Raw genomic sequence first — 25,263 nt, 5'->3', positions numbered from 1 at the left:
ATGCGCTGACAGGAAGCAAATTCAGATGTCGAACATGGCTAATGGCCTTGGTTTCCTTCGACAAACGCTTCTTGTCCGATCCATGTGTGTGGAGAAATTGGGTTGAGAACCTTTTCACGGCTACTTGGCTCCTATAAGAAAGCTTTCCCTTGTGGTATTCTCCTCTAGAATCACTGCCAAAGAACTCTGTATCACTGAATGACCAAGTCGAAGACGAAAGTTGAGAAAATGTGAAGCGACATGGTTTGTTTGGAGGCCACGATCTCGGGAATGGAGAGATTGGAGTCGGTGAGTGATGAGTCGATATTTTATTGATTTCACTTAGCTTATTGCACCGAATTAAATCAGGGAATTGTGTTTATTTGTCCGGTATTTTCCCGTTTTTCCTAATTATGCTTAATTTGACCAGAAATTCTAATTTTAATTAATTTGAATATTCTGAGCTAATTAATTGCATTTTTAATTGCAGGGAAAATTTTGGAGCTATAATTTGGAGCATTGGGAAGGAGACAAAATAAATTCAAGACTTTCAAATTTAGACATTTTAAATTTTAGTTATATTGTAATTTAATTGGTGAAACTTTTTAGACAAACTCTTTGCATCATAGGCCATTTTGGCAAAAATATGAGGGTCCAAAATTGTAGGACACTTGATCTAGGGTTACTTTTTTTTAGGGTGAACCCCACCCTCATTTTTTTAGGACACATGGCATTTGAGAAGAGGGACGGTGCCCTACATTGCAGCAGCCGTCACACACATTTTAAATTGCTGCTGGAACGTTCTTTTGGGTGAAAAACGTTGGACTCTCTCGGCATTTTTTTTAGGCCAGCTGCTGCCATTATTTTACTTGGTTTTGGAACTTTTTTTTTATGGAGCTTTGATGGCAACCACTTTTGCTTTCTTTTATTATGGTTAAATGAAGAGCACATTTTTGCTTCTTCTTTTTCTTTGCAAATGCTCTCACGTTTATTTATTTATTTTCCATAGATTAAAATTTTCCCTTGCTTGTGCACGCTGTTTTCTTTTAGCCTATTTTCATTGAATAAATGATGAATGTGCAGCAGCCACATATGATGGCCATTTTATTTTGAATGTTGATTTGGTTGAAAGAACTTTTGAACTCTACGGTGCATCCCATTTGAAGGCAGTTGCTGTCACGTAGATGTAGATCTTGTTGATTAATTTTAGAGATTTTGGTGCATGGTGATTCAGCTGGGAGAATGAGCATGAGGTGTCACGATGATAAATTATTTGCTGCACGTTACATTTGCAATTTGGAATTTTAACCTTTCTTTGGAAGCAACAACACGGTGTGGAAAAGGGAAACACTGATTCCTTGCCAGTAGCTGCACGAATTAATTTCATGGAGAGCTCCAGGGGGTTATTATTTCCTTTACTTTCTTGCTTGAACTGAGAAGAGGGTTGATTTAACAATTGCTAATGCTTTAAGTTATTTCTATTATTTAACAATTGTTAATTTCTTTGTTGTTATTGTTTATTTATTCCAAGCACATTTCTTTTCTTTATTCCAATGCACATTTCTTTTCTTTTAATATTAAATTAGGGAAGCGCATGGATGCATGGTTTAATTGTTCACGGCTTTTACTTTAAGTTTTAAATTTTGATGAATTTTTTTTTATTATTAGTTCATGGTTGCAAATGTACTAGTGTGACATCCCAAAATATGTAATAATACTAATCATATAATAAAGATGTCATGATGTCATCATCCAAGATAAAGAGAACAATTAGAGTATAATGTACGATTAAGCAGATTACAATCATCCAGAATGGCCTAGTTTAAAACTCTTAACCACAACAAAGTATTTCAAAATAATCTAATAAGCGTCTCAACAGTAACATAGAATAAATAGGTGGAATCCTAGAGAGAACTAGGCTGCAGCGTCAGCGTCCTCCAGCACTTGCTCCAATGGAACCTCCTCAACAACATCTGCTCTCATCCAAGGGGATGATCATCACAAGAGAAAGCATACCCAAGCAACATACAACACAAAAGTAAGGGTGAGCTAGGTAAACAAACAACATACATATCGTACAGTCAATCAATGTCATCATGCTTAATTACATATAAAAGAATAAGCAAGGCATACCAACAAAACCATGCATCAAATACTCAACGCGACTCATCCGGATTTGGTATAACTGTCTAGCTATTGGTCGTCTTTGCACTTACATAGTTCAACTGGCCCATCCCAACACTATGCAAGGTAAATCCCCCAATTTTTCTATGTCTAAACTCCAAGACCATAGACGAGGACCTCCCTCTACTCTCACCACTCACACTGTTCTTCTCTATTTGAGTATGAACAATGCTTTAAGTGTAGGGATAGATATACCATTTCAAAGCTCCCAACATTATACAGACAACAACACCATCTCTACAACCACTCCAACACATCTCACTCTGAAATGTTTAATTCATGCTCGAAGTGTTAAAAGATAAAGACAATAATTAAATATATATATATATATATATATATATATATATATATATATATATATATATATATATATATAACAAAGAAACTGAAAGAAATATTGAAGTGGGAAAAACTAAAATAAATATCCAACTTCCAAGAATAGTTACCTACTGTAACTTTTAAACACCAAAAGCCTACATCTCTCTTCTTCATTTTAAGGCAAACTCATATTAACTTTTCTTTTCATCTCTAATCTTTCTTCTTTCATTTAAACTAATATAAAATCTAATAAAAATTGTTAAAGGAAACTTAACCTCTGCACCTTTTTTTTTATTAAACTCTTTCCTTTTCTACCTAACCCGTGGGTCCCATTTTTAATCAAGACTTAAATGTAGCTCTCATCTTCTCTCACCAACTTTTCTTCTTTTTTTTTTTTTCTAACTTACAGTACTTCCAACTCTTCTTTATTTTCTTTAGTTTTACTCTTCTCTTTCATAAAAGCACAACTCTCCCTCTTTCATTCTAATTTTCACATCTCCTACCCTGCACTTCTCTTCATTTTTATTTCATTCATTTATTCCAAACAACACTACTATAACAACCCCTTCCTCTTCTCATTTTACTCACTCCCTTTTCTAATTAACACTAAAATAAAATACCAGAACCCTCCCATGCTACCATCCTCTACTCTTTTTGTTTAATACCCCTCTGTATCTCAATTCATACTGCTACCCAAACAAAAACATTCTTCTTCCTAACAACCCTTTACGTGAATCATAGCACATTCCAAGTAAAACTTCTTCTTCCCATGCATTATGAGAGAAAGCTAATCCCCTCTACAAACAACTTTCCTCACCTCTCTCTAAAGGAAACCCTTCTCACATTAACACTCTACTATTATCCTAAAAGACCCATTCATTCCCAACCCTTCACGGTTTCATTCTCAATCTAGAAAATCCCATGCATAAAACTTTTCTTTATTCCAATTACTTTTCTATACAACATCTTCTCTCTCTTAACCTTTTCCATTTTGATACATAAATAAAACCATGCAAGAATTCCCACCCCCTCAACTAATTTAATTACAGCAAAAAAGTTTCCCCCAATTTATTCCTAAACAATAATTAACATATTCCCAGTTAGTTATTATAAAACATGCAACTCAACCAATGCCACAGTACCACAACACAGTCTACACAATATTTTATTCTACAATTGCAATTTAAAGAAAAGAAAGACCTAGCTCCCCTTACCTGGAAAACTTCATAGTTTACTTGACAAGGACGCTCTAAATAGTGCTCCTCACAGCAAATTTTAAAGACACCCTATATAAATCACCCAATGGTGATAAAATTAGCTTTTTAAGCTAGAAATTACCAGAAATTTGAAGTAGAACACTTCTAGTGACATGCATTCAATAAAATAGCAATGCCCTAGGTTTTAGGAACGGTGGAGAAAAGGGGAAAGATGACTTACTGGTAGAAACAAGAAATTGTTCGGTCCGTTACGGAGCTCTCGAAGCGGTCAACGTTTGAGCACCACCTAATCAAAGATTAAACGGTTAAATTTGCTGGGAATTTAGAGAGAAGACAGAGAAATTGTTTTAGGGTAAAAAGGGTTTCCTGTTTTCTAGATAGAGAAGGAGAAAATTTGCAGAATGAGAAAGTTGGCTTTTGGAGAAAGACCCCTGCTAAGGTCATGTGCCCTTAGTCTGATGGGTCTGGCTGCCTCCAACTAGGGCCCAATACCCTTTTTACCTTAATTAAATTCTTATCCTCATTTTCTTTTTTATAAATATTTTGTAAATTTTTTTATCAGGTTCTTACAACTAGCATTAAATGATGATTTATCTTTGCAATTCTAGTTGTTTACCAAAGTTTGAATGGAATTTTATTTCTGTTGCTTGGTATTTAAATTGTATTCGTCGTTGCATTTTAACAACATAAGATGTGTTTGTGGTCAATTACTTTTTAAGTGGGTCACGCAAGTTTTATTTAATTTAAGTGTGATGTTAGCTTAGGTTAGTCAGATTGGTTGTTAATAAAGTTACTTTGCTTCCCTGAGACTTTTGAACTTAAATTGTCATACTACTGCTTTGATCCTGTTCAATATTTAATCTGTTGTCTGCCTACGATTAGGTATACGCTTAGTTGCCTAATTGGTGTCAATTCTTCGCTTAGTTGATTAGACTGTATGGTGGATGATTGATTAATTTTGGGCATTGCATTCGCTTAGTCTGTAATTTTGAAGACCGAATTAGCCTTCGCTTGATTGGGTGATTCGTGTCGGATTTTGGATTAGAGTAGTGTGTACTTGTCATTAATCTGTGATTGGAAGCATAGTAATTGAGTTAATGACCAACCGCTTGTATTTTGTATTTGATTCCGGTTTTTACATCTGTGTTTACCTTTCTGTTTGTATCTGTGTTTTAATTTAATTCATCTGCATTCACAAACCCTTTCACAACCCCTCCACTTCGTGTTTGACCTAATTCTCGAACCACATTTGGTCCTTGAGAGACAACCTAGGAGTCATTTCCTAGTCTATAATATATTCTTTTATGCACATTAAATTTTGCATGGGGTGCGACACCCATCAGTGAGGGCGACGACGGCAATTGAATTCCTTGGCTGGACGGGCATGGGAAAACCATAGATCGCTTTGGTGACGGTGTTGCAGAAGCCGACGAAGATACTAGCGGCAAGCGGCGGCAACAATTTGCCCTCACCGGCAGTGGTTAAGATGAACTACGTGTCACGTAACTTTATTAGTTTTCATTATTTTTTAATAAAACTGGTTTATAGAACCAGTCCTTACCATTCCACTATTTTAGGTTAGTTAGCATACAACGTGGTTCTCTTTTACCACAAAATATGCAGATACATTTCATTCAGTTATTCACTTTGTTACTGCACCTGGACTTATATAAGCCACGTTCAATACATTAATAAAGCACAGTGTGTGTTGTTTCCTTCAAGCGATATAAGCTCTTTTACTGCAGTTAACAATTAGAGAAGCAATGAATACAGAGATCCGAGCAATTGAGAGAAACAAAACATGGGAACTCACCGATGCTCCGACAGGAATCACACCTATTGGGGTCAAATGGGTTTTTAAAACAAAACTCAATGAACATGGGAATATTGAGAAACACAAGGCTCGGTTGGTGGCAAAAGGGTACTCACAACAGTATGTCATGGATTATACTGAAGTCTTTGCTCCCGTAGCAAGGCTTGATACTGTGCGAGTAATATTAGCCTTAGCAGCTCAACATAAATGGGAGGTATTTCAATTAGATGTCAAGAGTGCATTTCTTCATGGTGAGCTCAAAGAAGAAGTGTATATATAACAACTTGAGGCTTTTGTTAAGGAAGGCAAAAAAGATAAAGTATATAGATTGAGAAAGGCATTATATGGTTTTAAACAAGCTCCACGAGCTTGGTACAGTAGAATTGAGGCATACTTTGCCAAAAAGCAGTTTGAAAAATGTCCCAATGAGCACACCTTGTTTACCAAGAAAAATGGAGACAACATCCTAATAGTAAGTCTTTATGTAGATGATTTGATTTATACTGGAAATGATAGAAGCATGTGTGAACAATTTAAAGGCTCAATGATGCTGGAGTTTGATATGACTGACTTGGGAAGAACGAGATACTTTCTCGGCATAGAAGTAATTCAGAGTAAAGTTTGTCAACGTAGATATGCTCAAACAATATTGGCCCAATTCAACATGGCAGATTGAAATTCAGTAAGAAATCCTATTGTTCCTGGGACAAATCTATCAAAAGATGAGGAAGGCACTAGAGTGGATGCCATGCAACATAGACAAGCAGTAGGTTGCCTCATGTACTTAATTGTAACTCGCCCAGACTTAATGTTTGGAGTAAGTCTGATCAACAAGTTTATGGCAGATCCAAAAGAGTCACACTGGTCAGCAATAAAACAACTTCTACGATATGTGAAAGGAACCACAGAGTATGGGATTTTTTATAAAACGGAAACAGGAAACACGAGTCTTATAGCCGATACGGATAGTAACTACGTAGGGGATCTGGATGATCGCAGAAGCACCTCAGGTCTAGTATTGAAGATTGGATCTCGGGCTATATCATGGGCCTCTAAGAAGCAGCCTATTGTCAGCTTATCCACCACGGAAGCTAAATATATTGCTGCAGCTTCTTGTGCTTGCTAATGTATTTGGATAAGAAGAATTCTAGATCAGCTTGGAACGGAAGAACAAGAAGCAACCAGCACAATTATACTCTGTGACAACAGCTCTACCATTCAACTGTCTAAAAATCCAGTCTTTCATGGGAAAAGCAAACACATTGCAGTGAGATTCCATTTTCTCAGAGATCTAGTAAGGGATGAAGTTGTCAAGTTAAGCTATTGCAAATAAGAAGATCAAGTTGCAGACATCATGACAAAGTCACTGAAGCTTGACAGGTTTGAGAAGCTCCGAGACATGCTTGGAGTAATCCGAGTCAGTGAAATAAGCTAGTTGCATATGCATCTAGCTTAAGGGAGGGATTGTCACGTAACTTTATTAGTTTTCATTATTTTTTAATAAAACTGGTTTATAGAACCAGTCCTTACTGTTCCACTATTTTAGGTTAGTTAGCATACAACGTGGTTCTGTTTTACCACAAAATATGCAGATACATTTCATTCAGTTATTCACTCTGTTACTACACCTGAACTTATATAAGCCACATGCAATACATTAATAAAGCACAGTGTGTGTTGTTTCCTTCAAGCGATATAAGCTCTTTTACTGCAGTTAACACTACGAAGGGGCAAGATCGTTCCTCTTTCTCTCGCGCAAAAGGAGAAGGAGGGGTTTGGACGCCATGACTGGCGGTGGCCCTGGTGGGACGTGAGGTCGCTGACGACGCTGGTCCTGGTAAAAGGTGGAGGTGCGGTGGCTTGATAGGAGCGGTGGCCGACAGTGTTTGAGGGAGGTGACCCCAACCCTAGGGTAGTTTGAGAGGAAAGAAACCTCGAGTCTCTATGATTGTTTTGAAGTTGAGAGTGTTAGTCCAGTTGAATACATTTGTAGCGGATTTGACCATTCTAAAACCTTTGTACAGATTTTGAGAATCAGTGCTCAGTGATGTTTTGAATTGAAAAGAATTTCAAAATGTTTTTCTATGTCACAGTCGACATTGGTCTGTGTACATTCGACTGTATTATTGACCTGTTTTGGAATTATGTTATGCTTACACGCTCCAACAACTATATTTTTAAAAGTTAGTTAAGCATTGATGACTTGGTTAACTGTATTAAATGTGTGTCGATTTCGTTGACTGAGAGCCTCTATGTTGACTGTCTATTATAATTGTATTAATACAGTCGACTGGATTAGTAGGCTATTCGACTGAGAATCAATCTGATTGACAGAAATCTATAAATTGGCTGAGCACGATTTGTTTAGAGACTTTTGATGATCTAACATTTTCATTCTTCTTTCAGATTGAATTATTTGTGTTAACAGCTCCAAGAATTCTCCAAGAAGACAGTGGTGATCTATCTTGAGAGAGATTCAAAGGGAGAAGCCTTATGTGCTGACTGTGTGATGAGAACCTGCACAAAGAAGATGCTTCTTGATTGATCATTGAAGGCTTGACATCCTGTAAAGACTGCTGCATTGTTTGAAGGCTTGGCATCCTGTGAAGAGTGCTGGAATTGACCTATTGTGATACAGGGTTTACACGTTGAGGATTGTTCGACGTGGGCTCAGATTGCAGAAGAGGAGATTCTTGTTGAAAGTCTAGTTTTTGGTTATTGCAGCTATATTTTGGTTTTGGGTTAAAGAGGAGATTTATATTTTTGACGTGAGGTCTTCTATAAATTTCTTGTTGTAAAAACCGCAACCATTATAGTGCATTTGCTTCCTGGGTTGGAAGGACACTAGATGTAGGCGTTGCTGGCCAAACCAGTATAAAAACCAATGTTTGCTTTTCTCTATCCCTGCACTCTTTATTTCAGTTGACTATATCTATTACGCAGTCAACTATGTTTTTCTATTGCATATAAATTTTCATTACTTGCATTTCAAGAAAGTTCAAAAAGTTTCATACTTTTGATTAAAGATTGCGAAAAGATTTTGTTTTTGAAACATCACCAATTCACCTCCCTCTTTGTGTAAAAACGAAGCCTACCTGTTTTCCAACAATTGGCAGGAGAGCTGGTTTTCATAAGATATTTGAAAATTTAGTCGACTCTGTTTTTATCTTATTCGGCTATAAAACCTGGGGATGGCTTCCTGTTTTCGAACTTTTGGTGAAGGTGCTTCAACAAACAAACCACCTCTGTTTACGGGTGAAAATTATCCTTTTTGGAAAATTCGAATGCAAATCTTTCTTGAATCGCAAGATAAGGGAATTTTAGATGCCACTTTGAATGGTCCATTTGTGCCTATGAAAGCTATTGATAAAGAAATTGTTTTAAAACCTTTTACTGAGTGGACTGCTGATGAAAATAGAAAAGCTCAGTATGATATTAAAGCTAGAAATATAATTGCCTCTGCACTAACAATTGATGAATTTTTTAGGATATCTCAATGCAAATCCGCAAAGGAAATGTGGGATGTCTTAGAGGTAACTCGTGAAGGCACGGACGAAGTCAAGAGAGCTAGAAAGAACTCATTGATACAAGCGTATGAATTGTTCAGAATGAAGGTTGGAGAAAACATCTATGATGTGCAGAAACGATTCACTCACATTGTAAATCATTTAATGGCTCTCGATAAGGTGTTTGATAAGGAGGAGATTAACATCATGATTTTTAAAAGTCTGAACAGGAGTTGGCAACCAAAAGTCACTACAATCTCCGAATCCAAAGATCTTACACCTATGAACATGGCTACCTTGTTTGGCAAGCTACGAGAACATGAGTTGGAACTTGGTAAATGAAAGGATAAAGAGGAGATTGAAGAGAAGAGGTCCATTGCTCTGAAAGCTTCAAGCAAGAACATCACAGAAACATACATGGATGAGAAAGAATTGATGACCTTAATGGTAAGAAAGTTTAGTCGACTTATGCAAAATGATAGTCAACTGTCTAACCATGCAGGTCAAATAAAAAAGAAGAGCTTCAGTACAAATGATGTCCAATGCTATGGATGTGGAAAGGAAGGTCACATCAAGCCTGATTGTCCTGGCTTACAGCCGAAGCAAAAAGGAAAGAAAAGATTCCCTTAAGGTAGAAATATGAAAAGAAAAGGAGCATACATTGCTTGGGAGAACTCAGATTCTGAAAACTCAAGTGATAAAGATGCTGACCAAGAGGAGAAATCCAACATATGTCACATGGCTGGAACATCAAGGATTGAAAGTGACAGTGATGATGAATTTGAGAAGCTGCCTATAGAAGAAAAATATCAGCAGTTGATAGAGACATTCAGAGAACTGCATATTGAAGCAATACGACTAGAATACAAGGTTAATCGACTGAACTCTAAAAGAAGAGATTATGAATATAGAATAAATAACCTTGTTACTGATAATGTGAAATTGGAAAAAGAACTAAGTGAAGCTTTGTTATCTGCTAAGGATATTGAAATTAAAACTGTTACAATAGAAAAAGCTTGTGAAAATTGTCCTACTCATATTGAAAGGATAAATTACTTGACTAGCACGCTAGCTAAGTTTACTCAAGGAAGAGAATATTTAGATACTGTTTTAAACTCATCTGGCAGAGCTATTAATAGACAAGGAATTGGTTACAAAGCTCAATCTAACAGAACCAAGGCTAGGAAATTCACAGATTTGAATAAACCTGCTAGAAATGCATGTTTTTATTGCAATTGTATTGGTCATACTATTAGAAACTATTATTACAGAAATGTTGTTGTTCCTAAAGGATTATGTGTCTGGATACCAAAGGAACATGTAACAAGGATAATAATCAAGGACCCAAAGTCAAATGGGTACTAGCAACCAAAATGTAGTTGTTTTGCAGGATACACAGCTGATGCAGGTTGATCTCAAGGATGAATCAATTATGGAATACATAAAAAATCTTGAGTATCTACAACTGGTAAAATTGTATCTATATGTTGCATCATGCTTATATTGATTGGTTGTCGCTGTATGATTGTTTGTGCTGAATGCTTAACTGTTTGATTGATTAAATTTGTTCGAAAAATGATTTTCTCGAGTCACAATCGACTCCAATATTAATTCAATCGACTGAGTTATATGATTGTATGTAAAACTCTATTTTTCAACGTTAGAATTTAAACTTGGGTTTTTAATGATAATCTTTGGCGCGTTTTCCTTCTATAAATGAATGTGATAGTCTGATTCACTCACATAGACTGTGATAAACAAAACCCTTATTCTGATTCTTGTGAAACCTTTCCCTCACTTTGCTCAAATGGCGTCCTCTTCATCAAGACCGGGAAAGCGACCTATGTCAGCAAGAAAAGAGGCTGATCCTTTGGGATGGTTCAGTGATATGGGGTTTCAAAGAAGTCTTGAGACACAAATGCATAAATACCGCATTCTATAAGAATGAAGGTTTTAAATTTCAAGAATGGCTAGCAAGAGACAACCTGATGAAATTCATTGAATTGCAAGGTGAATGTTACCCAAATTTAGTTAAAGTATTCTACTGTAATCTCAGAAGGGAAGGAAACAATTTGATATCAAGGATAAAAGAAGTTGATATTGTTATAAACAATGCCATATGGGAAAATGCTGCTAGACTTCAAAATGAAGGATTATCTTCACATCATGGGATTGCTGGTTATGATAGCCAAGGATTATACAATACTATGCTAAAGAAACCTGCTCTTTCAAAGTGCTCAGATGACTTCAACATCAGAAATCTTCTAATGGATGAGTGCATCTGCGCATATGTAATGACCTGGATACTACTTCCAAGAGAAGATGATCACTCTTTACTAACAGATGAAGATATATACCTAATTTGTGCCTTATCATCTGGTATTCAAACAAATTGGGCATTTGTTATTCGTGACCACATGATGAAGTTAACTAAAAGCAAAGGATTATGTCTACCATATGGAGTACTTATCAACAAAATATTGGAGATGCAAAAAGTAGACATCACAAATGAAAGGGTCATTCACTGCAAAAAGAGTAATGTTATGGAAACTCAGTTCTTAGACTCTGTTGGGATCATCAAATTAAGAGATGAATGGACAATGGTTGATGACATTTCATCTACATTTGAAATGGATCCTTTAAAAATGATGCCACTGGATACAAATTTCATCCATTAAGCATCTTTGAAGGCCATGTAGATAGAAGATTTGACCGATTGGAAAACAAACTGAACTTGATGCAAAAATCTCTATCTGACCTCCAAAAGAAAATGGATTATGCACTCAGGATAAAGGCTTTTGAAGAATCATGTGTTGGTGATACGGATAGTGGTATAAACAGTGTTGACAAAAAGATTGAAGAATCATCTGAATCAGAATAAAGTTATGTTTATCCTGTAGTGTTTTGAGTCATAGTTTATATTTTCATTTTGTGATTGGCATATAAAGCCATCTTTTGTTGTGTTTTTGTCTTGTAATTCCTTATTTGATCTTATCATTGTAATATCTTTTTCAAGGAAATGAAATTAGAATTCTGAATCAATCCAATTATTTTTAATCTATTTGAATGATATCTGAAATACTGATTGATTAATTCGACTGTGATTTGCATGAAGTCAACTATTCTTATTCTGTCATAAATCTTTACATATTGACTTCTGTTGTTATTATTATGCTTGATCAAGAAAAGGTTGTTGAAAGGTTTTGCAGGAAGGACATTGCTTTGGAAGCTACAATTGGAATTCAACATCTGAAAAGCAATGCATTCGACTGATGATTTAAAGCATTCGACTGTGTATAACTGGGTTAACAGTTCCATATCTAGAAGCTGTTTTTATTTTACTGTTTACTTAAATCATATATAATCTGTTATTATCTGCTGAAACTATGTTAATTGAGATAATATTGTGAGATTGTTGAAGTTTGTATCATTGCATATCTATATGGTTTGATATTCTGACTTTGATACAACTCTGTGCTTAAACTGCTAAATATGTGATATTCAGCTAAATTTGTGATATTCTGCATTATGCATCTGATTTGATTTTATTATGCATGATGGTAGGGGGAGTATCATTTTTTACACATTTTACTTCACATGCCTACATTTCAAGGGGATCATACATTGTTTTGTGATGAAATTGTGGTTATGAGAGCATCATTGTATTTTACAAATTGCATATCTTTCTTATGCATCTCTGTTTTCAAATCTGCATAAATATCTAAAGCATTCCTATTATGTTAATGCACAAAGAGGGAGAGATATACATGAGAGTATGAGAGCAAGTATAAATCTTTGTGAAAGGGGGAGAATTATCTATCTCATACTTCATCTGCTTGATATTATGCTGAATATGTGTTGAATTGTACAAACATGGTTGAGTTATTAATCATGGTTGTGCATCATCAAAAAAGGGGGAGATTGTTGAGATTGTTGACAACAAAAACTCTATATCTATTTAGTTTTTGATGATGACAACATAATGCTTAATAACAGTACATGTATTGCTGCATTACATGTTCTCTACTGTATTGATTGTTATATTTGCTGAACATGTTTGATGTACTGTGATGTATGTTCCTATGTTTATTGTGTGATATANTTGTGGAACATGCTTATATGATTATGTGCAATGTGAACTGCTTTATCAAAAATATTTTACTGCACATTTTTCAAAGAGAAAAATCACAAGCACTTTCGTGAACTTATAATTGTGTGACAAAGTTCTAGTCCAGTCGAATACATCTGTAGCGGATTCAACTATTCTAAAACCTTTGTACAGATTTTGAGAATCAGTGCTAAGTGATGTTTTGAATTGAAAAGAATTTCAAAATGTTTTTCCATGTGACAGTCGACTTTGGTCTGTGTACATTCGACTGTATTATTGATCTGTTTTGGAATTTTGTTATGCTTACACGCTCCAACGACTATATTTATAAAGGTTAGTTAAGCATTGTTGACTTGGTAAACTATATTAAATTTGTATTGATTTCGTTGATTGAGAGCCTCTATGTTGACTATCTGTTATAACTGTATTAATACAGTCGACTGGATTAGTAGGCTATTCGACTAAGAAACAATCTGACTGATAGAAATCTATAAATTGACTGAACACGATTTGTTTAAAGACTTTTGATGATCTAACATTTTCATTCTTGTTTCAGATTGAATTCTCTGTGTTAACAGCTCCAAGAATTCTCCAAGAAGACGGTGGTGATCTATCTTGAGAGAGATTCAAAGGAAGAAGACTTATGCGCTGACTGTGTGATCAGAACCTGCACAAAGAAGGTGCTTCGTGATTGATCATTAAAGGTTTGGCATACTGTAAAGACTGCTGTGTTGTTTGAAGGCTTGGCATCCTGTGAAGAGTGTTGGAATTGACCTGTTGTGATACAGGGGTTACACGTTGAGTATTGTTCGATGTGGGTTCAGATTGCAATTATTGCAGCTATATTTTGGTTTTAGGTTAGAGAGGAGATTTATATTTTTGACGTGAGGTCTTCTATAAATTCCTTGTTGTAAAAAATGAAACCATTATAGTGCATTTGCTTCCTAGGTTGGAAGGACACTGGATGTAGGCATTGTTGGCCGAACCAGTATAAAAACCAGTGTTTGCTTTTCTCTATTCTTGCACTCTTTATTTCAGTCGACTATATCTGTTACGCAGTCAACTACGTTTTTTCGCTGCATATAAATTTTCATCGCTTGCATTTCAAGAAAGTTCAAAAAGCTTCATACTTTTGATTAAAGATTGCAAAAAGATTTTGTTTTTGAAACATCACCAATTCACCCCCCTCTTGGTGTAAAAATGAAGCCTACCCGTTTCCCAACACTGAGACCTTTTCTTCCTTTAAAAAAAATATATCCAAAAATGTTTTAAAGGTTTAAGCGTGTGTGTGATCGCTCGCATCGTCCACATGCTGAGACCTTTTCTTCGTTTATAAAAAAATATCCAAATATGTTTTAAAGGTTTTAGGCGTGTGTGTGATCGCTCGCATCGTCCTCGTGTTGAGGCCTTTTCTTCCTTTATAAAAAAAAATATATATCCAAAAATGTTTTAATGGTTTAAGCACATGTGTGATCGTTTGCATCGTCCTTGTGCTAAAACCTTTTCTTCTTTTTTCTAAAAATAATACATAAAAAAATGTTTTAAAGGTTTAAGCACGTGTGTGATCGCTCAAATCGTCCTTGTGCTAAAAAACCTTTCCTCTTTCTCACATAAAAATACCAAAACACAAAACATACTTTTTTTAACAACAAACAATATTTCAGCCAGAACTACGTGATCCTTGACTCTCCACCAAGAGTGGAGATACGCAGGAGCAAGGTCAGTCCTTGTCAGGTTCACTTCCCAAAAATCCAAATCTTTTCTAAACAAATTTTCTCAACAATTTTCCAAGAATTAAAAAAAATATTTTTTGCTTCTTTATAGTGCCATTTTTGGGATAAGTAAACATTTTGATAAGTAAACATTTTCGCGTATTTAATTAAAGGTACTGCCTTAGGGCAGGCGTTGTAGGGTGTTAATACCTTCTCTAGACGTAACCGACTCCCAAACCCAAAATCTGGTTTTTGTGGACCAAGCCTTATCATTTTATGGTGGCGACTCCAAATCTCTTTTTCCAAAACTTGTTTCTTATTTTTTTGGATCGTCGTCCGTCGTGATTCCAGTTCCAACATAAAGTTATTAGAAACAATATAGAAAGATAAGTAATAGGATTAGTGTAGGTAGAGTTATCTCTAAACCTCTGAAATTACTACAGGCAAGTTCTAAAACATCTCCACATCACCCACCTTTTTCAATGTTATTTTCTCCAAATCATAATTTATTAATTGTTACACACTCCATTAAACTTATCTCTTAAGCTCACCATATTAACAAAACAATAACTAATCTTTTCTATTTTTCTTAAATTACTTTAGTTGGTTCTTTACCAAAAACCCTACTAACATCAATTGCTTCCTTATGAATACCCTTATTCCTCATTCTTGTCTTAATAAATTCATAAAAATATTTTACCCTAGAAAAGATTAAATAAGTTAGAACATAATCCAAATTTTACCGATTATGTGTTCCTTTTAGTGTTTTGGTCCATGAATGAATAGATAAACAACATTAGGTTTAGGGGAATAAATAGTTTTTGCTTCTAATCACTTGAAAGGAAATATCCAAACCTCTATTCAGATGCATTTGTTTAAGTCAATTTAGTGGGATGAAATTCTACAAGTTAACGAAAAAAATACTTTATTCTCTATGGTTCCAAAAAAGCTAGATATTTGTAGTTAAATGATTTACAATTATCATTGTCTTAGATACAATTATATTCAAAAGGGTTGCTTTAGCTTAAATTTTTTTCAGAGGCAAATAATTTTCAATTATATAGGGAACAAAGGTTCGAGAGACTTGCCAAGAATTTGATGGTGGCTAGAGTTTTTAAAACCTTAGTGGAAGAAATTAAAGCGATGGGAATTGCTACAACTGATGATTCTCAATGTACAGAGGTGATGGATCCAGTAGCTCATAGCGATAGGAGTCCAGTGCTTCTTTTAATGGGTGGAAGCATGAGAGCTGGCAAGAGCACCGTGCTCAAGGATATTCTCAAAGAGTAAGTGTAAGATCTAGTTTGTTCAGTGTTATCTCCTTAGCATTATAAGATTCAAAAGCAGAATTCACTACCAAAGGTGGAGATGAAGAATATAGAGAAAGGGAAGGTTTCAGATGAAGAATAATGTGGTTACTGCATTATCATGTTCATGTATAGCCTAACAAGATTCAATTTAACCTATTTGAGTCCATAAAATCATTCCTATTTAACTCTAAGCACATGTCCATTCATCAATAAATGCACATAAGACGTGCTTAACCACGCGAACACAAACAATTTATAAAAAATCCCTAAACACAAAACACATTGCACACATATAGTGATGAACTGGGCAAACCATTTATTGAGGTCGCTTTCTAAAACAAAGACCTTACCTCACACTCTAGAACACCCAAGTCAATGGAAGACTGCGAGCTCTCAACACAACAACCAACCTTGAGCTTCATCGCAACGACTTGCACACGCCAACAACCACGAATCAGCACCCCTGCCGCTGCAACAGCCTGACGCACACACTACGAACCACCACCCCACCGCAACACTGACAACGTTTCGAAGAACCCTAGCTAAACAAACAACCTAAACCTGAGGTTATGCTGTCAATGATATGCCAATGGACACAAGGGACAGGGAGAGGGAGAAGGAGATAAACGTGAAATAGAAGGTGAGGGGAGAATGGGATTTGTGTTCGATGAAATTGGGACAAGACAAAATTTCGCACCAGTAGGGATTCGTGTTCAACGAAATGGGGGACAAACTCCACCAATATGCCCAAATGCTTAACTCGGGCCACTTACCGAAGGCCGCACACCCTCGCTATTTAAATCACCACACCTTTGCCATGACCGTCGGTATTTCTTTCCAAGGCCGCCAATAATGCAATTTTACCGAAGGCTCAAAGTCTGCCAATAATATTCCGCCAGTAATACGCGATCTTCTTGTAGTGGTATTTTAATTATTATTCAATTGTTTAAGATTTTATACATATTGTATTTTTACAAAAAAAACTAATTTCTTTTTTACATTAAAAAGATCATCTTAAATAACTTTTTAGACTTAGTTAAAAAATTGATTATAATTATAGTATAAGACTCCACGTTTAGTACTTAATATCTTTATTATATGGCATACTTTTACCATACCTAAACAAACTAATTAAATTAATAATTAATTCGGTTGATTTAATTGATTATGATATTATAATATAATATCCACTTTCTCTCCATGATTATAAGACTTTTACCAAACTTACATACTAATAAAATTAAGGTTTAATACCTATTTTGATCCCTCTTTTAGGAGGGTTTGTTCAAAGTGGTCCTCCCTTTTTTAAAAAGTTCACTTAAGTCTTAGCTTTTACAAAAACTGTGCAAATAGGTCCTTTTTGGTAACGGCGTTAACTTTGTTAATGGTAGAGCTGCCAGGTGGCTAATATCTGATGATTTGGCATTGTTATGTGTTTTAAAAAAATAATTAATTGTGACGTGTATATTAATATAGTTAGGGTTAAAACCAAAAATGAATTTGGGATAATTTGGGGTGGGTAATTAAGTAAATTGATTTTGCTTAAGATTATTTGGGTAAAATTTGAGATTGGGATTGGGAATTCTGGGAGATTTAGGATTCACAATATCTTGCAAGGTGAAGTCCCGTCTGTTGGACTCTCTCTGCTGGCCTGAAACCAGGTTGTGGGAGTTTTATCCCTGTTATCCGCAGCTTGGGAGGCCCACCAACTTGTTTTGATAGACGATAAATAAGAGCTGGCCACTGGAAGCCATAACGGATGCCAAAGTCTATAATGTGAAGAGATTCAACTTCCATGGCTAGCTGCAAAGTTGTATGGTTTGCAGAAATGATTGATAGCTTCTTGAATGGACAAGCCGAAATATACATTTGGTAAGCTTTCACCATGTCTGTTGTAGAGGTTCTTTTGTATGATAAAGCAGTATAAATCTGAGTATCAAGCAATTTTGATATCTCACTGTCATCAATGTTCACAGCAGACTGCTTGTTGCTTCTCCCATCTTGCGAATTCGCTTCTTCATCTTCCCGCCCGTGATTCTTCCTTTCTCTTAACTCAGCAAAAATTTCATCTCTCTCTGCCTTGACAAACCACGAAGCTGGATGAAGAGGGTGGAAGACCGCAAAATCCCTAGAGCGCTGATCAACAGTACTGGATTCAATGTGCGTGATGAACCCTAAATCGCCCAGAATTTCCCAATCCCAATCGCAACTTCTGAGCAAAATCAATTTCCTTAATCCATCCCAAATTATCCCAAATTCATATTTTAATTTAACCCTAACTATTTTAATTCACACGTCACAATTAATTATTCTTTTAAAACACATAACAATGTCATATCATCAGATATTAACCACCTGGCCGCTCTGCCGTTAACAAAGTTAACGCCGTTACCAAAAAGGACCTATTTGTATAGTTTTTGTAAAATTTAGGACTTAAGTGAACTTTTTAAAAAAGGAATGACCACTTTGAACAAACCCTCCTAAAAGAGGAACCAAAATAGATATTAAACCTAAAATTAATAATTTATTCAGTTGACTTGATTATTATAAAAAAATGTTACATAGATATTAAATTTCTCATTTATTTTAAATAATTGCCAATATTCATTAAAAAACACACACATATATATATATATATATATATGTATATATATTATAAAGAATTATAATATTTTAATGAAAAAGGCCATCAATATTTTATTAAGTTTCTTTAAGAATATAAAGTAAAGTGAGGATTGATTATATAAAAGTCATAATCTATTAATAAAATAATTTAAAATTCTCGAATACATCTTAAATATTAAAAGGAAATATCTACCAGAAAAATACCGACACCGAGACATTTTAGATGCATTTTTAACAGTTACTTTATACATAGACAAGAAAAAAAAATGGTTGAGAGTGGGATGATGAAGATTTAAGCCTTAGCAACCGGACATTTCAATTTCTAGAGTTAAAAGAGATTTCTTTTATTGTTACTATTTAAACATAATATAAACACAAAAAAGTTAATGCCTTACGTACACAACATAAACTAATAAAATGAATTAAATGTGCTTATTTTTCATCTAATACTAATGTTGCCAGCTGTGATATCATAAATAAGTAAACAACCTATTTACATGCAATAAAAATAGTAAAATATATATATATATATATATATATATATATATATATATATATATATATATATATATATATATATATATATATATATATATATATAGGTTTAATAGTCAATTTTGTCCTCAGTTTCGTTGACAAATTTCAATTTAGTCTCTCGTTTTAAAAGTGACTGAAATGGGTCCTTACTTTCAAAATTGTGAGTCAAATTAGTCCCTTCCGTCAAACATAAACAAACAACGTTAATGGCTTGATGATGATGATTTGGCAGAAGATCTATAAAATAATATCTCTTATGCTAAATCATTAAACCCTTAAGATCATTTGATTCTTTTTAACAAAGGGACTAATTTGACTCAAAATTTTGAAAGTGAGAACTCATTTCAAACACTTTTAAAACGAGGGACTAAATTGAGATTTGTGAACGAAACTTGGAACAAAAATTGCTATTAACCATATATATATTAATTAGAAAGGCTATACAATATATCATCGGGTACTTTATCTATACATCATCCCATGTTTCTAGTATTAACTCATTAATTATTACTAAACTTATCTAACTTAGAAACATAAAATCATTCATTACTTTTAACTGAGTGGTGGAGTTAAAATAAATAACAAAACTAAAAAAAACGAAACAAATAGTTCAAAACAAAATTTACTAAATAAGGATAGACTAAGGTATTTTTTGCGAGGAAGGAGCAAAGGAGAGAAGAACTTTGGAAGCAAGGCCAGGCTGGACGACCACAACGGTATCGAACATTACGGAACGCCCACCCTGCGTGGCCGAAATCTTGAGATAGTACTTTGTCCCCGCCACCACCTGCTTCTGCGCTTCTACCACTTCCACGAACTTCGCCTCCTCCGCCATTCCCTTTAGAGCCTGCCTCAGCCTCCGATTGTGCTCCTCCACGGAGAAATACCCCAAGTCCTGCACCTCCTTGTTCTTCTTCACGTCCGTGATCTCCGTCTTCGACCCGACCAATGTCCCGGTCGAAGCCCCACACACTAGGCACGCCAACGTCGTCACCGTCAGCAGTGTCACGGCCGGTATCAATGCCGCCATCGATCAAATCAGTTGCGTTTACAGCATGCAATGGTATTGCGGTTAAGAGGCAGTTTATAGGGAGAGAGGTGCAAGGGAGAGAGGTGCAAGGGTTGTTGGACACGTGAGTGTGAGATATTAAGAGAGAGTGGGTGGTGGCAAATGAAAACCGCGTGTCTTGTGGTGCTTTCCATAAATTCTTCTGAAAAAATAAAAAACGTTTTCACTGTCAAAAGATGACCCGATCCGACCGAGTCCAACCCGATGGCCACTTAATGAATCAATTTAAACTCGTTCATTTACGGGTGATTAATTCTGCATCTCCAAATATTTTATCATGTACTTCCAAATTTTTTTAAAATATCTCTTATGTGCCTATCAAGACATGATTAATTTTTAATAAGAGTAGAAGAATTTTTTAATTAGATTCTTTGATCAAGGATTCTCAATCTCTATTAAAATATTTTATTTTTATAATTTTAAGATACATATAGTTATTATTTAATGAAATATTAAGATTTTATAAATATATAAATATTTGAATTAATTAAATTAATTATGAATTAAATAATTATGTTTTGCAAATATTTAATATTTACTTTAAATTATTTTAATGAATTAGCCTAAAAAATATTTTAAATTTTTTATATCATTTTTAAATAAATTTATCAATTTTAAATAATTTTTTTTTTAATAAATTAAATTAATTCATACAAATTACCTAATTAAACATTTAGAAATAATATAATAAAACATTTTAAAATAATCTAATAAATATTTACAAATAATGTAATTAAAAAAAACTATCAAAAACAATGTATTGAATATGGAAATCTGAAGGGAGAAACATCAAATATGCCCAATAGTATTACAATAAAAGCATGCATTTGTATCAGGTTTGCTTAGATCAATGAATTTCTTAGAATTAATTCTATTGCTCTTAGCCTTGTAACTTATTCCTTGTCTGTTTACCACTCTACCTTGTGACCTCAAAACAACTTCTAAATTATCTTTTCCTAGAGTAAATTTAGATAACGTGCAAGTCAAGTAATCAATTTTTTCTAAATGGGCAGTGCAGTTTATACAATCTTTCTCTACAATCTGAACTTCAGTTTTGACAATATTGTTATCAGATTGCAAAGGAGTTTCCAATCCATTTTTGAGCTTCTCATTTTCCTCAACAAGGTTGTTAATACGATATTCATAATTTTTTCTTTCAGAATGTAATCGATTTACCTTGTATTGCAATCTGTTGAGATTGTTGATAGGGGGAGCATTGGTTTAGCCGAACTTATAATCTTAGAGCTTTTGGTTATTCATGATGACAACACATAATTAATAACACATGTGTATGTGTTACATGTTCATTACTTTTATGGTTGTGATCATATGGGAACATGTATGTATTGTTGATTCTGTGATGATCATTGCTATTCACTGTGATATATAATTGAGATTTTATCTGCAGATGCATGACATATGTTTTGGAAAAGAAAAATCACATGCACTTCTGTTGAACTTTAATTGTGTGGCAAAACAACAGTTTTAAATCGACTTCATTATGAAGTCGATTAAAACTCGTGGCTTTGCACAAACTTTTTCAAAGTGTGCTGTGAGAATTTTTAAAGAGAAAGTTTTTCAAAACTGCATTGAACTGTTGTATAGTCGACTGTGTGCACAAGCTATTCGACTAAGTTAGTTTTGTTTTGAAATTCTGTCAATGCTTGTCATGTCTAACGACTATATTTTTAATGTGTTTTACTAAGCATTAATTGCGAATCAATTGCATTAATTGTGTAATCAATTAAGTTGCTTTGTCATGTTAACTTAAGATGGCCCAAGAGAAAGAGTCTAGGCCCATCTTTCATAGATGTCTCCAATTCTTCATGAATGTGCTACGTCATCGCAATGGGTATGCTATCATTCCATCCCTCTTGAAAAGGATTTGACCTCAAATCTTCTTGTTCTTTTATGACAAAAACCTTTTTCTTATTATTGGTTATTTTGAGTATCTTTCCACCAGGATCAAAGATCCATATGCAAGTGTCACCAAACTCAAAACCAATAATCTTATGAGCCACAAACAACATATATCTGTTGAGATTCACTACAAGAAAAAACGTAATTATCTACGACCCAAATCCGTATATAAGGCCCAAAATCCGTATATAATATTTAGTTATATACGGATTACATACGGACAAGAATCCGTATATAATACTGTCGTAGCTAATTTGATATACGGATAATCCGTATATAATTTATATACGGATAATCCGTATGTAAATTATATACGGATGATCCGTATATAAAATTTGTATATAATTAAAAATATAATTACATACGGAAAAATCCGTATGTAACTATGATTTTATAAAAAAATTAATAAATAAATTATCCTTCACTACAAGAAAAAACACAATTCCTTCACTACAAGAAAAAATACAAAGAATTACTTCTACATTTTGTAACAGTTCCTGACCAAGTAGACACTTGCGCCTATAACCTCATGCAATGCCTGAATAAAAAATTAAAAAAAGATTGAGTTAAAACACATTTCAATATAGATGGACAAATAAAATATTTAAAGAAAATTTAAAAAATTATTAGAAGTTCTCTAACATATGATGGCTTAGAATCAGGGGATAAAAAAAACAATCAAATTGAACCACAAATCTCAGAAAAAATTTAGAAACCATTAATAGTTCACTGACAATGGCAATGACAAGGGAAAACTTACCCCATAGTAAGCTTTCTTTATTTCAGAAGAACGTGCTTTCTTACTCACACCAAGAATATCATAATAGTCTCTTGCCAAAAATGTTGTAATAGAATTAAGGGAAAACAAACTGGTCATCAACATGAATGCGACAACTAACAAGTATGCATTCGGAAGCAAAGAAAGTACTGAATTGAGTGAAAGGTAAACGAACTTGAAACTCCTTTTGATTCCATTAATAGCAAAAATCAAGTCAAAGTATATGATGCATAATTTTAAAATTTATACCTNAGCCATGAATTAATCTAGATGCCTCCCAATATTTATTTACAGCGCCCAATANTTACCATTTCTTCAAATTAAAGCCACCTCCAACTGCAAATGGATAAAGAGGAGCAGGTGAGCATAAACAATAATTCAAAAGCATGTAACACTTAAATTAGATTCAACATTGCAAGAAAACAAGATATGGACCTACATTCAATTCATTATGAACTGTGTCTTTAAAAAGATTGCCCCAAATTTCACACGCGAGTGTAGTGCTGGATACAAAAATTGCATAATATAAACNATCTTTGTCACGTTCAACAGCCTTAAAACGTTCATCATTTTTAAATATAAACACGACTTTGCTGAGTGAGGTCCACACATAATAAACTAAGACATTGAATGAGATTTTGATAACTAAAAATATTGTTCAATTCAAGTCCCTCTTNTAAGATCATGTTTTAATGATAATAAACTAAAANGAAATCTTAGGATTGTATTAATGATTTAAAATGTGATTTAGGAGAAATCAATTAAAAACCCAAAATTTCAAAACAGAGCATACTATATATAATTTCTTTACAGCAACAAAAACAAAAATAATTTCTTGTAAAAGGAACTAACTACCAAGTCATGAATAGGAGTATAAGATACAATCAATGTTCAATAAATTGATGAAAATCAATTTGTAGCTAAGANAAACACATAATATATGAAAAAGTACTTTTGGAACTACTGTAAGCTAGGATAAAGACTTATTAAACAATTAAATTCTAACTATTACATTCATCCCAAGCCAATATCNACATTCATTTTTAGAAAGGCATTCTCCCTTTAAGTATTAAAACTAGAGAAATAAATATAACGAAATTCAAAGAAAGACGTTATTATAATTATACACCTGTTAGTCTTTTAGCCACCTTTGGCACTTCACTATGTTCAATGCAACCATTAAAAGTACATAGTCTATAAATTTGTTCAAGAACCTCAGATAAGCAATTCTCCATGATTGCGAAACTAGTAATGAACCTAATAATTAGCCCAAAAGCCTATGAAGAATCTTACCCCAAGCTCATGTATAATGCTCCATATATGTAAGTGAGAAAGAGTGATCATGCTTGTTAACCTGTAAATATTGGTTTGGAGGCTGCTTGATATTAAATGATGCCTTTTTTTTGTCCTGCCATCAATTAATTTTACATAAATGAACCAATCTAATGACTTGTATTAGTAATTTGGAAAACATTATACAAAGATACAACTGAAGTTAAGACATTAAATTCTAGCAAAGGAAATGGAAGACAAGTACACAGTGGGATTTTATGAATTAAAAAAAATGGTCCCTGCATGTTATTCTTTTATCCATTTAGCCAATATACAAATTTTAAAGAAAATGATTATACAAAATACTTCAAACCTAGGGAAATGCTTCCAGGGACAATATTAAAGATTTTTATAAGAAAAGTCAAAACAAACTAAGAATTGTATAATTGATTCTTGACCATTGAGATGATGGCCTTTGAATAAGTGAAATGAACAAAACAAAATTGATATAAATGCTCACCCCCATTTGATATCGCTTTTAGCCGTATGAGAATCCAGTTGTATGACAACATATAGATCACTTGTTCCCTGGATGACACAAAATAACATATATAAATAATTAATAGAAATTATAGAGCAATAAGCAGTTGTATGAATTAACTAAAAAATTGGGGGCAACAGGGATGATTGTTAGATACAAGTCGAACTAAAATGTAGTACACATTTCATATCATTGGAGAACTATAATTAGGGTGATAATTTAAAAGAAATAAAATCCAACCCACAAATCCATGGCAGGAAATAAGCTTGAGAAATAAGTTTGACACGAAAATATATTTGCAAATGGAAAAACGAAAACACGAAAATTAAAATATATATATATATATATATATATATATATATATATATATATAT

General features: G+C 34.0%; 1 protein-coding gene and 1 long non-coding RNA gene across 2 annotated transcripts; both read right to left on the bottom strand.

The window, feature by feature from the left end:
* Positions 1-19,796: 19,796 nt before the first annotated feature.
* On the bottom strand, positions 19,797-20,521 carry LOC106767781 (cysteine proteinase inhibitor B). The gene has a single exon (XM_014652729.2). The coding sequence runs from the start codon at positions 20,337-20,339 to the stop codon at positions 19,950-19,952; it is 390 nt and encodes a 129-aa protein (XP_014508215.1). The 5' UTR covers positions 20,340-20,521; the 3' UTR covers positions 19,797-19,949.
* A 2,175-nt stretch (positions 20,522-22,696) lies between these two features.
* LOC111242037 lies at positions 22,697-25,112 on the bottom strand. Its single transcript, XR_002668521.1, has 3 exons — positions 24,869-25,112; positions 24,431-24,484; positions 22,697-23,579 (listed from the first exon to the last, which is right to left on the bottom strand). It is a non-coding gene; the product is annotated as an uncharacterized LOC111242037 (long non-coding RNA).
* Between the last annotated feature and the right edge of the window lie 151 nt (positions 25,113-25,263).

The sequence above is a fragment of the Vigna radiata genome, chromosome 7 (assembly GCF_000741045.1).
Source record: "Vigna radiata var. radiata cultivar VC1973A chromosome 7, Vradiata_ver6, whole genome shotgun sequence".
NCBI classification, from domain to species: Eukaryota; Viridiplantae; Streptophyta; class Magnoliopsida; order Fabales; family Fabaceae; genus Vigna; species Vigna radiata.
Note: the sequence above shows the minus strand (reverse complement) of the source record. Positions and strands in the feature narration are given on the sequence as shown.

Bases quoted from the DNA above. Each gene is read 5' to 3' on its own strand.
- LOC106767781 (XM_014652729.2), bottom strand. From the start codon at position 20,339: ATGGCGGCATTGATACCGGCCGTGACACTGCTGACGGTGACGACGTTG.